Source organism: Gadus chalcogrammus, chromosome 20 (genome assembly GCF_026213295.1).
Source record: "Gadus chalcogrammus isolate NIFS_2021 chromosome 20, NIFS_Gcha_1.0, whole genome shotgun sequence".
Classification (NCBI taxonomy): domain Eukaryota; kingdom Metazoa; phylum Chordata; class Actinopteri; order Gadiformes; family Gadidae; genus Gadus; species Gadus chalcogrammus.
Window position 1 is genome coordinate 2,972,558 of NC_079431.1, and position 15,697 is coordinate 2,988,254.

General features: G+C 48.6%; 1 protein-coding gene across 1 annotated transcript in view; it reads right to left on the minus strand.

Moving 5' to 3' along the window:
* Positions 1-15,495, minus strand: part of myo3b (myosin IIIB) — a 51,155-nt gene extending 35,660 nt beyond the window's left edge. Inside the window, exons 1-15 of the mRNA XM_056580335.1 lie at positions 15,467-15,495; positions 14,815-14,970; positions 11,572-11,656; positions 11,203-11,319; positions 10,481-10,585; positions 10,188-10,271; positions 9,610-9,812; positions 8,877-8,975; positions 8,688-8,802; positions 8,064-8,190; positions 6,995-7,205; positions 4,858-5,005; positions 3,578-3,731; positions 2,927-3,015; positions 2,359-2,530 (exon numbers count right to left, since the gene is read on the minus strand). Of these exons, the coding sequence (XP_056436310.1) occupies positions 2,359-2,530; positions 2,927-3,015; positions 3,578-3,731; positions 4,858-5,005; positions 6,995-7,205; positions 8,064-8,190; positions 8,688-8,802; positions 8,877-8,975; positions 9,610-9,812; positions 10,188-10,271; positions 10,481-10,585; positions 11,203-11,319; positions 11,572-11,656; positions 14,815-14,970; positions 15,467-15,495 (1,894 nt within the window). The remainder of the gene's footprint in view (positions 1-2,358; positions 2,531-2,926; positions 3,016-3,577; positions 3,732-4,857; positions 5,006-6,994; positions 7,206-8,063; positions 8,191-8,687; positions 8,803-8,876; positions 8,976-9,609; positions 9,813-10,187; positions 10,272-10,480; positions 10,586-11,202; positions 11,320-11,571; positions 11,657-14,814; positions 14,971-15,466) is intronic.
* Positions 15,496-15,697: the final 202 nt, after the last annotated feature.

Here is a 15,697-nt window from a genome sequence, read left to right on the forward strand (position 1 = left end):
CATAACAAATTATGGAAAAAGGACTATGTTAGGTAGAATAACAACTTCAAATAAATATGTACATAAGTATACATATATGTATATAAGTATGTCGTTGCATGTGGCATTTGATATCTATATCACTAATAAGCCAAGATATGAGTCACATTCTCACCAGCACGTCCTGCTGCGTCTACGAGGGTGACCCCTAGTGGTGACACGACGCAATGTCACCCCCTCATACACCCCATCGAGGCCATCCCTGGTGAACCAGAATGCACGCAGATTCCCCAGATAGCAGTCACTGCACAGATCACAGATACAGCGACTCCATAATGTCAAGTCAAATGCAAACCCTCCCCCAAACCCAAACACAGACATGCCTCCTCGAATCTGCCCCTGAAGAACGGGTGCAGTTGCAGTTATCACTCTCACGTCTAACCTTCAGAGCTTCCCCTGCTCGATAAGCGGAAGCCTGGAGCCTCGTAGCTCTTATCTGATGAGATCATCTGCAGGATTCATCTAGCGCCATACGGAAGTTACACCTCCAACTTCCAGGAATAATCAACATAGAGAGTCGAGTGAGACTTACGATGAGTTCGTAAAGGAACGGCCCGGATGCTTTTTTGTGCAGAAATTAAAACATATTGAAATAAAAAAAATCTGTAAACACATAATATGGCTAATTGGCTAATTAACCCTGACCCAACTTCCAATACACACCATTTTGAGCCGATGATTAAAAGGTCCCTAACCTGAATGTGGTTTCTCGCCAAAGAGAAGCGGAACAAATGGATGACAAAAGGGCAGAAGATCTTTGTCGCCTCTCAGCACCTCCGAGTACAACAGTAAAGTTTTCTTTAAAAATGAGCGTTTATTTAGTTCTGGGGCCTGGGTTGTGTAGCAGGGGGTAGATAAAGACCTTGTGTGCATTCCTTCGGATCCAAGTTTATAATAAGCACCGTAAGATATCTCTCTCTCTCTCCCCCCGCACTAAGGTGTCCATTGTGTGATTCTCTGGTCCTCTAATTCCACCATAACGGGACGCAGGCATTAACAGTCTCCTCGAAAATAAAGGGGAGCGAATCACACAATGCTGCTTAGATAGGAAAATAATGAAACAGGAAGTGGGTGAATCTGACGGTCTTAGCTTCCCCATTAGCTTCGCGACTAAGTCCAGTGACCAGGCGGCCTCATCCACGGCTAATGACGAGCACATTACCGCCGCCGTCACTTAGCCTTCTGAAAAGGAGCGGGAAAACGGCCTATTGTGTTTTCTAAATACACTTTCTTCATCCCGCCCCCGCCCCCACTCTGCGGGGGGGTATTTAGAAACCCTTATCGCCCCGAAAATATAATATCCCACCGTGCCGCCGCGGTCGCGGGCTAGCGGTGCGCGGCGGAGGGGGAACCAAGACGAACGGCTTAGCGGGAAAATAAAAACAGAGCGAGCGCTTAGCCTCTCGGGAGATAACGTGGGGGGGTGGGGGGGGGGGGCAGATTTATCCCCACGCGGCGGCGGAGAAGGAGAGACAGGCTCGGAGCGGGGGGAGGAGAGCCAGGAAGAGACCTGCAGGAGGAGGTCTGATTAACGCGAGCCCACTCGCTACCTGGATGTCTGCTGGAGGCTTTAGCCGCCGCCGGGAGATACCAACCGACGACACGCAAACAATACAGCGCACGAGGAGGGGTGGGGGGGGGAGGGGGGGGGTTTGAGTCAGCGATAGTGGGAGGAAAGGGGAGGAGGGGGCAGGGTTAGGAAAAGTTTGGCTGAGCGATGGAGATGAATGGAGATGGATGGAGGAACAGAGATGATGACACTTACACTTACGGGTGGAGTTCGATGGAGGCGGGGAGATGGGTACAGGTGGATGGAGGATGGATGGAAATGGAGGTTATAAAGATGATTAGAGATGGATGAGCAGTGGCGGATCTTCCATTAGGCAAACCTAGGCAAGTGCCTAGGGCCCCCAACCAAAAAAAAAAAAAAAAAAACTGAAAAAAAAAATATATATATCTGAAACTGATTTTACTGTGGAGAGTTGAGTGGCAGTGCACTATGGGTTTATTGCGATTCTAAGAGTATTGGGATGGTTATTTGTTTTGTGTACGTGTTTCAAAAATGAGGGCCCCATGTCTATATTTTGCCTAGGGCCCCAAAATGGCTAGATCCGCCCCTGTGGATGAGGTAGAGATGATTAGAGATGGCTGGAGATGAATGGAGATAGAGAGATAATTAGAGATAGATGCAGTTGGATGGAGATAGAGAGATGATGAGAGACGGAAGGAGATGGAGAGGGGATAGAAGGGATGGGGTTGATGGAGCTGATAGAGATGGAGAGATGGTGACGGAGGCGGGATGTTGCTGTGCTCTCCTACCCGTCTTGGTGAGCGGGCTGGAGAAGAGCTGCTGGAGGAGCTTGTTCTCCGAGGTTCGCAGCACCAGGACGATGTCCGCAGGCAGCGTGTCTCGGTTCTTCTCCAAGAAGCCGGCGACACTGTACAACACCTGGCGACACAGAACCAGGAAGAAGATGATTCTGTAGAACACCTAGCGACAGAACCAGGATGAAGATGAGTCTGAACAACACCTAGCGACACAGAACCAGGAAGAAGATGAGTCTGAACAACACCTAGCGACAGAACCAGGATGAAGATGATTCTGAACAACACCTAGCGACACAGAACCAGGAAGAAGATGATTCTGAACAACACCTAGCAACAGAACCAGGATGAAGATGAGTCTGAACAACACCTAGCGACACAGAACCAGGATGAAGATGAGTCTGAACAACACCAAGCCACACAGAACCAGGATGGAGCAGACGTCCTAAGACCCACTTTAAAACGATGAAGGATGTTGGGAATTTTGGAAAATGACCTATTCTTTAGGAATATCTCTTCTTCTTAGAGCTGAAGTATTAGCATTTAAAAGCATGTGCATTACCTTCCCTGCATAATGCTGAATTCCAAAGCACAGCTCCACACGTTTTGGCCTCCAGAAATACTTGTAGCGTAAGTTGTCCTCAAATTTATCTGTAGAAGAAAATACACAAAGACAGCTTAAAAGGGTAGATATTAAAGCTTTCATGAAATGCTGAAAGATTTTCAGGAAAATATATAATGTAACGTTGAGAAATGAAAACACAAAATGCTGTTGTCCTTCTCACAATCATCTTCCACTCATTTCCACATTTCTGCATAAGCATTTGTGTGAAACACCCACATTTTTGTGTAAAATGGCTGAGGTTCCTGAACCCCCCCTGCAGGTAATCAAGTACTATCTTATTAACAATGCAAAACTACTGCAAAACCCAGCATCTGTGGTCTGATCTTTGGCCTAGTGGGGGGTCCGGTATGGGTTCTAACCTACGCGGGTCTGGTCCGTGACCTGGTGTAGGGTCTATTGGGGGTCTTACCTACCAGGGTCTGGTCTTCGGCCTTGTGGGGGTCTATTGGGGGTCTTACCTACGAGGGTCTGGTCTGTGGTCTAACGGGGGTCTGATGGGGGGTCTAACCCACGAGGGTCTGCTCGGTGGGGGTCTATCCTACCAGGGTCTGGTCCGTGGCCTGGGGGGGGTCTGATGGGGGGTCTTACCCACGAGGGTCTGGTCCGTGGCCTGGGGGAATCGGCTCTCCTCGTCCAGCAGTGACAGCAGGCCCATGGGCTTCTGGAGGAACATGTCCAGGATGGGCCGGTTGTCTTCGTACTCCACCAGGCTTGCGTCCACGCCCTCACTCTGGTACTCCATCTACAGCGGGGGGGGGGGGGGGGGGGAGGACGTACCACAGATATCAACCTCCGCCTCCGGGGAACGACCTCGTTACACGATCTGGGATGGAGTCGGGAATGTTTTTGTTTTTTTGCGTGGCACAACAAACCCACCCCCCCCCCCCCCAGAAACATTCCTCAGCTCGGAGAGGAATGCCACAGTTTGCCGTTCTTACAGAATCTCTCAGTGAATTCATGACGAATGGCCCGAAAACCCTCTCTCCCAAATAATAACAAATCGAGTCAACCAATTAATTCATAATGTAGTTCAATTTGCAAAATAACCCGCAAGCCAAATCAACGTCGTTGCATCTGCTTAATCCAGATCAAAAAGTTTCCTTTAAATAGATATTTATCTGTCAAATAGGAACCAATGGAATTAAACTGCCGTAATGAACCGATGAGTCTTAATGAACGTGTGGGGACGGTGTGTGGATCTCTGTGGCCCCGGAGTCAGAGCTCACCACGTTCAGGGAGGTGACGTCTCGACTGTATGAGGGCCTCAGCCCGTCAGAGGGGCGTGGCACGCTCGGCAATACAGTGGAACGAGAGGGCCGCAATAACAGCACAACTGCAGAAGGTTTCTTGAATGTAGAGAAATCTTCGCCAGTTATCCTGTTGTTTATTTTAATATTAATAATCAACAATTCATGATGTTAATTATTTTTTTCTCCTTTCTTTCAAAACTGTTTTTAATAAAATGGATGCTAAAAGTGTTCTGGACATTAGTAGTCTACCTTAATGGTGTTCTTTGTTTTCATTGAACATAACCTATTCTAGGCTTCAAATTCATTACATTCATAAAATAATAAAGAAATTCTGGAATAAGGCAGATATATTAATTCATAAGACACTCAATTATTAACACATAACCCAAACACAATATTGTATTCAAGTACATTTTGGTTTAACTCTGCCCTGAGCGATCAGCTAGCAATACAAATATACATAAAAAATATCTATATCTGGCCACCGCAGAAATAAATATTAAATGTTCTGTCACAGCTTTTCGTTTTTTTTTAACTTTCCTCCCTCAAAACCCCCTCGCCTCAAAGCCCCCTCCACGGAAATTTGAAAACAAAGATGGCGTCCGCGCTCCCCTTCACCTGTTCCAGAGCGAAGATGTGCTGATTAAAGTAGAACTGGATCTGCTCGTTAGCGATGTTGATGCACAGCTGCTCGAAGGAGTTCCTCTTGAAGTTCTCGAAGCCGAAGATGTCCAGGATTCCCACGTTCATTCCGCTCTCCGCAGCACTTCAAAGACCGAGGGGGGGGGGGGGGGGGGGGGAACGGGAATGGGGACGAAAGGGGGACAAACAACACAAACTTATTCTTCCACGCAACACAGTGCGCGCTCGAATCCCCCTGGCGACCACATGAATAGATCAACATTTTTATGATAATCCAAAGTTATACAACCCAAATACAGCGCGTCGCCACGGCGACGCACGACGCCGGCCTCATCTTAAGGAGGAGATAAAAAACATCAGGGCCTCCTCTGAACACCATTAATCTCCATATCTCTCTTTCTGTTTCTTCTGCTTAACATAAAGTCCTCCGCAGCGAGGAGGAGGAGGAGGAGGAGGAGGAGGAGGAGGTCGACGCCGGCCCGGAGTGCGATACGGCACGGACGTGTTCCGCGAGCCGCATTACCCGGTGGTTACACGTCCGGCGTGTAGGGGTGACCTCAGGCCCCCCCCGCTGGTTATTAGTGGCAATAAGAACAACTGTCGGTATGCCCGGGACGCGCCCCCCCTCCAACGCCGTGTGAAGAGACTCGTGTCTGACACTCTCACTCACATTGACTGCGCGGTTTTCCGTGCGGATCAATGCACCACCTCTCTACAGTCTCTCTGAAGTCTTTTTAATCATCTGATCATTATTTCCGCGGCACGCAACGGTACGGCACCCCCCCCCCCCCCCCCCCCCCCCCCCCCCCGACATATCAAAAATTCATCACTTCTTCTCCTTTTCTCTCTGTCCGCCCGCCTGTCTGTGTGTCCGATGGCATTCCACTACGAGGCTTCACCTCAGCAACACTTTGGAGTTTGTCTTTTTACCTCGTCCCGGACATCCACACACACACACACACACACACACACACACGCACACACACACACACACACACACACACACACACACACGCATACACACGCACACACACACAAAGGTCATGGAGACTTTTGTACGGAGATCGTTGATGGTCAAGACACAACTACAGAAAGAGAGGGAGAGAGAGAGAGAAAGTGCCAGACCCACTCGAGACGTTTCTACCTCCCGATGATTCGAAGCCTACACCATTTAGGACAGGGTCACGGCCCATCAGACAGAGAGAGAGATAGGGAACAGGGGAAAGCGATAGAAACAGAGACAGACAAAGACAGAGTGAGAGTAAGACAGAGAGAGAGAGAGAGCTAGAGAGAGTGAGACGGAGAGAGAGAGAGAGCTAGAGAGAGAGTGAGACGGAGAGAGAGAGAGAGCTAGAGAGAGAGTGAGACGGAGAGAGAGAGAGAGTGAGACGGAGAGAGAGAGAGAGCTACAGAGAGAGAGAGAGAAATCTAGAGTTTGAGATACACAGAGAGAGACACAGATAAAGAGATAAAGAGAGACAGATATAATGAGAGACAGAGCTACAGAGAGAGAGTGATAAAGAGAGACAGAGCTTCAGAGAGAGAGAGTGATAAAGAGAGACAGAGCTACAGAGAGAGAGTGATAAAGAGAGACAGAGCTACAGAGAGAGAGTGATAAAGAGAGACAGAGCTACAGAGAGACAGATATAAAGAGAGACAGAGCTCCAGAGAGAGAGTGATAAAGAGAGACAGAGCTTCAGATAGAGTGTGATAAAGAGAGACAGAGCTACAGAGAGAGAGTGATAAAGAGAGACAGAGCTACAGAGAGAGTGATAAAGAGAGACAGAGCTACAGAGAGAGACAGCGATAAAGAGAGAGACAGCGATAAAGAGAGACAGAGCTTCAGAGAGAGTGTGATAAAGAGAGACAGAGCTCCAGAGAGAGAGTGATAAAGAGAGACAGAGCTTCAGATAGAGTGTGATAAAGAGAGACAGAGCTACAGAGAGAGTGATAAAGAGAGACAGAGCTACAGAGAGAGACAGCGATAAAGAGAGAGACAGCGATAAAGAGAGACAGAGCTTCAGAGAGAGTGTGATAAAGAGAGACAGAGCTACAGAGAGAGAGTGATAAAGAGAGACAGAGCCACAGAGCGCGCTCTGGCGTGGGCCCTCACCAGATGTTCATGTCGGGCTGCAGCAGGGCGTTGATGCGGTTGACGATCCAGCTGAAGAGGCGTCCGTACAGCGCCTTGGACATGGCGTCCCTCACGTCCGTGGCCTTGTCCACCGTGTTGGTGCGGATGATGGTCTCCCCACGCGTCACCACGCAGTGGGAGGTCAGCGCCTCCTGCAGCTCCTCGTGGCCGATGCTCAGTAGGGAGGCCGCTGAGGGAAGAGGAGGAGAGGGAGGAGGAGGAAGAGGAGGAGGAGGAGGAGGAGGAGAGGAGAAGGAAGAGGAGGAGGAGGAGGAGGAGGAGGAGGAGGAGGAGGAGGAGGAGGAGGAAGAAGAGGAGGAGGAGGAGGAGGAGGAGGAAGAGGAGGAGGAGGAGGAGGAGAGGGAGGAGGCGACGGAGATGGTGGAGAAGGAGGTGGAGAAGGAGGTACAGCAGGGTTTCAGTCAGCAGTCTCAAGCTCCAGAAGCACATTTTACCACGGGTCGCTCCGACCGAGGGGGTGACTAAGGTATGTCCTACTGGCTGGAGGTTGCTTTCCAGGAATTAGTCAGATCCCGTGTATTTCCAGAGAACCGAGTTACAACTGACAGAAAGTGCTTTACCTTTGATTCTTTCGTTTATTCGGTTGGTAACTGTAGTATAATCACAATATTAAACAGTGATAATAAAAGCTCTGCGTAACCAGTGATTATTCTCGAGTTGTGGTGCGGACCAATAGGAGGGCTTGAATCCTGGTGAAGTAGTACCAAGATGGCAGTTTGGAATTTCACCTGACATCGTGTAAAACTCTCCTATTGGCCTCATTACCCTCGGCCGATTAGAGCGGTTTATACTATTATACACACAAACTGTGATAGCGAACACACACACGTCCAGCAACGTGTGTAGACGCGATAACATAAATAAGTAATCCATGTCGAGTTGAATAATTAATGATTCAAGCAGTCATCACATACACATAGACTAGTACAACTGTATAACATGGAAGTGAATCCATGTTGCCCTTCGACTGGGTACCATAAGACCGGTCTAAGAGGTGTTTGGTCCCTACTGGGCCCCCGTAGCTCACCGTTCTCAAGGGCCTCCGAGTTGGGAACCTCGCTCTTGTCCGTCTGGTGCTGGGAGGTGATGGCGGCAAATTCAATGTTCCCGGTGATCAAAATGGCGGACAGGATTCTGTACACAGAGGTGACCTCCTAGGGAAGACCAGAAACGGTGATAGGGAGAAATGTAGAAGAGTGTGTTTAGATGAGCTTTAACTCCATCTCATACAAAAAGGGTTTATCTGTATCAAATACAACATAAATAAGTTCATTGTTCTATATCGTGACCCTCGTAGCATAATTGCCTAAGTCATATTTTAAGGTTGCATTTATCTTGTATTTAGCGTCAAAAATGGCTATGTCAAATAGATGACTATAGATTAAGACAGATAGTGATTATGGAATGTAAAATGCGCTCTGATTGGTTTAGGGTACAGCCAATGAGGTACAGTGAATCAGCAGCGCTACGAGAGTAGAGTTAAGTTAGCTATCAGAATTTGGCCAAAATATGACTAGTGTTCTGAGCGATATTTGTCTATATTTATCATTTTTAAACATGTTTTTCATTTTAGAGGAGATACATTTCCAAAACTGATTCGTAAATAAATGAAGACAAGAACACTCAAACATAACCCCCCCCCCCCCCTCACCTCCTCGGTGAAGCCGATGATTCGGAAGCAGTCCTGGATCTCGTCGAACTGCTCCTTGTACAGTTTGCTGGTCACGATGTCGTGCATCACCTTGCAGTGCTGACTGTTAATGTATCTGCAGGGACAGAGCGTAGCGCTGGGTGACAGATCTCAGTCCTGGGAACGAGGAGCGGGAGGGACACCACGTACCTGGGAGGCGTCTTGTCCGGTAACCGGTAATTCTTCAGTTTGTCTTGGTGGTACAGGCCCGCGTAGAAGTAATAGAAGATGTGGAAATTCTTCTCCCCCCTGTTTGGGAGGAAAACAACACAAACACACGCAGAGACCATCAGTCACCTGACAGGGTGAGTGACGACCGGGGTTCGGGGGGGGGGGGGGGGGGGGGGGTTCGGTACGTAGGGGTGGGACCAAAATATAGATACGCCGATATCTTTGTCCTTATTCGAATCGATAATCTGTTGGAAAATAAGCAATATATAATTATATTTTTTTGGGGGGGGAATTTCTTTAGCATTTTTATGCTTTATTCATGAAGAGTTAGACAGGAAATGTCGCCCCAAATATCGATACGTTCATTAATAAAAATAAGGCGCTCAAAACAGATTTCCCTGCACCTCAAGGTGGCGCTCAACACATGAATGAAGGAAACTTGAGCGGAAGTTAACGAACCAAAGATAAGTCCCGGAAAAACTCAGTTTGGACCGTGAATAAAGACCGAAATCCAGCACTTTATCTTTCAGTGATTTTCTACTCATCGTCAGGCATGAAACCTGATGTATCGTTACAGGATTGTCGAACAATATATTGATTATTGCAGAATCGCAGTGTCGTGATATTATCGTTATCGCGGGACACGTATCGCGTATCATATGGTGAGGTACCCCGTGATTCCCCCCCCCCCCCCCCCCACAGTGAGACGTACGCGGCCTGCTTGATGACCCGGGACTTCTCCAGGAGGTACTCGGAGATCTTGGCACCCATGACGGCGCCGGTGGGCGTGAACTTCATCTCCAGGTACTTCCCGAAGCGGCTGGAGTTGTCGTTGATGGCGGTGCAGGCGTTCCCGAAGGCCTCCACCAGGGGGTTCACCTGCAGGATCTTCTCCCGGAGGGTCCGGTTGTTGGCCTAAGGGTCCCGGGAGGGACGGGGGTCGGAGGTAAGCGGTCCGTGGGGCACATGCCGTTGGGCTCGCACGCTTTTACTACACACTTTTATGATGTTTTGTATTGCATGTTATCATTTTGAATTGTTATTGACACATCGTTCCTTTTAAATCTTGCATTTTATATATACCAAGTATGTATTTATTTTTTGTAATTAGTATTTTATATTTTACATCAATATAATATTTATGTTATATTGTTTGATGATTGTGTAATTTAATACGACGGCTGAGACAAAGGTATCCCCTACAACGATAGATCGGTCAACAACATGTACAAACTTGCGTGCATAAAACACCATTTGTCCACATTAACGAGTGAAAGGCTGGGTCCTTACCTTCCCCAGGAAGGTGAGGTGCTGAACGATTAAGTGAGCGCTCTCCGTCTTCCCGGCTCCACTCTCCCCACTGATGATGATGCACTAAAACAAACGCACCCCACCGCTTTACACACAAGGGCGTCGCCAGACCATTCAGACGAGGACTCAGACATCACACTGATTTACACTTTTTTTTCTTAATCGCTTGACAGCACTAGTCTCCATCTTTGGCTCTGACAGCAGCAGAGTCAGAGCACCCCCCCCCCCCCCCCCAGATGGTTTCAGGGGGTGTGAAGCGGTCCTCTCCGTACCTGGTCCTTGCAGAAGGTTACCATTCCCTGGTAGGCTGCGTCGGCAGCGGCGAAGATGTGCGGGGGGTTGTCCACGCGCTTCACCCCGTGGTACAGCTTGGAGAACTGGGAACACACACACACAGAACGCACACACCAGGTAGGGCTTTCACTTTTGCCCAAAAATCATATTCGAAGTTTGTTTGTTTATTAATATTAATATTCGAATATATTCGAATATTTATTAATAATATTTTGACAATTAAATGCCTTCAGTAAGACCTGGATTGGGCTTCGTGAGGTTTTTTTTACCGGCGTTGCTATGGTTACCGGTCCTGCGTGTTCCAACGGTTTATTAGGTTTCTAATAAATCGCTGTCTAATCAATACTTCATTCACTTGCCTCTTCCGTGGTCATTACAATATTATGAATAGACTGCGTCGGGTTCTCCGACGTCCCCTGCCCTCTTGGCCTGCCATAACAGGTTCCAATATTAAGGGCTGCCTAATATTCGTTCGAATTTTGATTTATTTTTTGATATTCGAATTATATTCGAATGACGAAGTTCGGAGTCAAAGCCCTAACACCAGGGGAGCGGTCCTGTTGGGTGAGTACCAGGGGTGAATATATACCTGGGGTGAGTAGATACCTTGTGACGGTGGGGTGAGTAGCTGAGGTGAGTAGATGCTGAGGGCCAGTGGGGGAGAGTAAAAGTGGGGGAGTGTACCGGTAGGGGGGAGTACCTGGGGTGAGTAGATGCTGAGGGCCTGGAAGGGGTTGATGGCGATGAGGATGTCCCCGACGTAGGTGTAGATCTGCAGCTCGTTGTACCGCCGCTGCAGGTGGCTGATGATGGTCTCCTGCAGGCAGGGGGGAGGGAGGAGGGAGAGAGGAGGGAGAGGGGGGAGGGGAGGGGGGAGAGAGGAGGAGAGGGGGGAGGAGGGAGGGGGAGGGAGGAGGGAGGAGGGACAGAAGGCCCAGGCGGCGTGAGCTCAGGCCTGCAAACCACCCCGGGTTTAGGGGCTCTGGGGTAACATGGGGCTGGGGAGCCCGCACACGCACACACACACACACACACACACACACACACACACACACACACACACGCCCACCTCGTCCAGGTACTCCAGGTTGACCAGGTCGTCGTCGGGGGCGCTCTCTATGATCAGCGTTTTGCGGGTGTTGATCCTCTCATGCCTGCAGGAAGCCAGGCATACGTTGTTAGCATGCGTTGTTAGTGCAAGTGTTCAGCATAGCATACGTTGTTAGCATAGGTTGTTAGCACAAGTGTTCAGCATAGCATACGTTGTTAGCATATGTTGCTAGAATACATTTTTAGCTTAGCATACGTTGTTAGCATATGTTGCTATCATAATTTTTGTGTATAGCATCCTTTCTTAGCATATGTTGTTAGCATACGTTTTTACCATAGCATATGTTGTTTGAATATGTTGCTAGCAAGAATTCTTAGCATAGCACACACATTAGCCTGCACTGTTAGCACACTCCGATATCAAACGCCATAGCACACGCTGTTAGCATACACCGGTAGCAAAGGCCATTAGCATGCACCCTTAGCAGCCACGTTAGCATACAGTTATCAGCATACACTATTATATTAGCATATTTCATTAGCATACAATGTCAGCATACGCTGTTAGCATACGCCAACGCTAACACAGGAGGGCTCCCCACTGACTGATGAACATTAGCCCTCAGCGACCCAGAGGGGGGGCTTTGTTCAAACACCCCTTAAAATAAATGCCCCCCCCCCCCCCCCCCCCCCCCCCCCAAGGGACCTATCCACTATTATCACCCACTATAATTGCACTTCATGTGTTTTTGACCTGTCACTCTCCCCTGGGAGCGAGGGGGTGGTCAACACCGAGCCAGCTGTCTCTGGGGGAACCCCTCAACGAGAGGGTAATGGGAATGAGTGGTGATGATGATGATGATGATGATGATGGAGGTGGTGGAGGAGGAGGAGGAAGAGAAGAAGGGGGGGAGGAGGACAAGGACCAGAGGGAGATGGAGGAGGAGGAAGATGAAGACGAGGATGAGAAATTTGTGGTAGAGGCCGAGAAGGAGGAGGAGGAGGTGGTGGAGAAGGAAGAGGAGGAGGAGGAGGTAGTGGTGAAGAAGGAGGAGGACAAGGAAGAGAGGGAGATGGAGGAGGAGGACGAAGACGAGGAGGGGAAGGTGGTGGTGGAGGAGGAGAAGGAGGAGGAGTTGTCATTATGTGTCAGCTGCTATTTGATTGCTCTTTTTCGATAGAGTGTGTGTGTGTGTGTGTGTGTGTGTGTGTGTGTGTGTGTTGTGTGTTGTGGTGGTGTGTGTGTGTGTGTGTGTGTGTGTGTGTGTGTGTGTGTGTGTGTGTGTGTGTGTGTGTGTGCCGTTTTGAGGTCACCAATGCTAACCTGATCATTCTCATGGATATGAAGGGAAATGGGTTGAAGACCATGGAAAAAATATTCTGATCAATTATATGTATGGTATAGCATATATGGTACATATGGTACAAATGTTATGCACGGTAAGTATACCATATATGGTATATATGGTATGTATAGCAAATGTGGTATACTGTATATAGTATGTATGGTACACGTGGTATGCATTCCTATGAAGCACAAGAAAAAAAGAAATTGAAACTCTTTCAAAACTCCCACTTCTCCTCAGTTCTCCATATCTCCATTAACAATTGAATTGGAAGTGTTCATAATTCACACGAGGTGCGTATGTATCATATATATATTATAAATATCTATACATCTATCGCCCTGAATCCCCGACCAACGCAAGGAGCAGATCACAGAGTACTCAGGCTGCAGGTTACAAACCGACGCTCAGATCCGTTCTCTGCTCGTTTTCTAGTTCAGAAAGTGCCGCAGCGAAACACAAAGTCATGTCCTATCTGGGGAAAACCATCTCGGGTCTGAGCGCTACGTAGCTCCGCGGCGGCGCGGCGCTACCTTCGGCTAGCTAGCATCTTTAAAGTCGTCCTTTGTCTCCCCTCTTATCTGGACTCATTGTCTCCCCCATCGGAGAGGGCGAGAGACTTAGGGAGCCAGAGAGGGAGCGAGGAGAGAGAGGGGGGAGACACTCCCATCACCCTACAAGCTCTCTAATCCCATTATCCCACACACACACACACACACACACACACACCACACACACACACAACACACACACACACACACACACACACACACACACACACACACACACACACACCACAACACACAACCCACAATCACACACACACATGCATACAGAACACACAACACACACCACGCAACCACAAGCTACACACAAACAAATACCACACACACATACACACACACATATATATATATATATGTACATAAAATCATGAATAAAACATATACTTTATGCACGTGAAATGATCACAGAGGTATTAGTTGTATCAATATGTGATTTGTTGGAAAGCAATTAGAACGGCTGTTTCAATAAGCCTAATTGTTCAGAATTCAGACTGTACGCAACAATTTCACACTCATCAAGTGTAATTCTGTACAGTATTTTACTTCACGGCTAATTTAATCACGTTAATTCATTGGGCTCAAAGGTTTTAATGAAATGGATGCCACATCCGCCGGTGAATGGTATAATATTAATCTGGGGTCGGTCGGTACAATCACTCAGTAACAAATTAGCTGCTGCACCTCCCCAACATTCGCTTTAATCACATCAAGTGTAGTGTTCAGTAGCCCAGGCTCACTCCGGGGCTGACTCTAAAGCAGATCAAACCATGCCCCCTACTGGACATTACGTATATCTCTAGCTGCGTTTATCCCAAGCTCTGTGTCTGTGCTTTCACAGTGATGATGCCAATAAAGAGACTCAAACAAAAAATGACAACCACAAATGCAACCATAAACCAACAGCAATACCCACCACCACCACCACCACCACCACCACCTCTCCACAACACTAGCTCCACGCCACCCCCAACACCATCACCACCACCATCCCCTCCCTACACTAGCACCACCTCCACCAAAACAAACTCCACATCCACAATCACCACAACCACTAGCTCTAGCTACACCACCTTCAAAACCTCCACCATCACTCCTTCTACACTACCACCACTAAAAATAGGTTATGAATATGGAATAAATTGGTAAACAAAGTTATTTAAAAAAAAAAATCGAAGCATCAAGTATTTCAGGGCATCAGCAGTCCATTAAGTGCGTACATTTCTCAGGGAAAGGGACGGCAGCAGTACACAGTTTGTCAGTGGACAGTCCTTGGCGGACTGTGCTTTAGCCTTGTGGTCCCACCCTGAAGGCTGAGCAGCCTGTTGCCGGAGCAGAGGGGGTTAAACGTACTTGGTCTTGGTCTTGCAGCCCTGCTCCTGCTGGTCCAGGATCAGCGCCGCCAGCTGCGCCCCCAGCGCCGTGTCCTTCCCCTGGGCCTGCTTGATGAACGGGTGCTCCAGCAGGTGGCACACCGAGGGCCGCGCCTCGAAGTCCTTGATGAGGCACCTGCACACACACACAAGCACACACGCACACACACAAGCACACATGCACACACACACAGGTGCATACAAACACACAAACAGACACACACACACAAGCACACATGCACACACACACACACACACACACACACACACGTGCATACAAACACACAGACACACACACACACATGATGTGCATACAAACACAAACAGACACACACACAAACACACACGCACACACACACACACGCACACACACAGGTGCATACAAACACAAACAGACACACACACACACAGGTGCATACAAACACACACAAACAGGTGCATACACACACACACACAGACACGTGCACACACACACAAAGAGATTGAACAAGACGGATATTAAGACAGCACATTCACAGAACGTTAACCAAGGTCTGAAGTCAAACCTTAAAGTTAAAAACGAGATCTCCCCCACCCCTCGCCACAGAGCCACATAAACAACCTGAGGCGTCCCTGAGCTGCTCTGCACTCACCAGCGGGCGACCGGCTGCTGCCTGCTCATGGTGGAGTCTGGACCAGCGCCCGCTGCTCTCTGAGCACCCAGCCCGTTACCATGGCCCCCCGCGGCCAAACAAGGGCCGGCAGGAGCCCGTGACTTATGTGTGTGTGTGTGTGTGTGTGAGTGTGTGTGTGTGTGTGTGTGTGTGTGTGTGTGTGTGTGTGTGTGTGTGTGTGTGTGTGTGTGTGTGTGTGTGTGTGTGTGT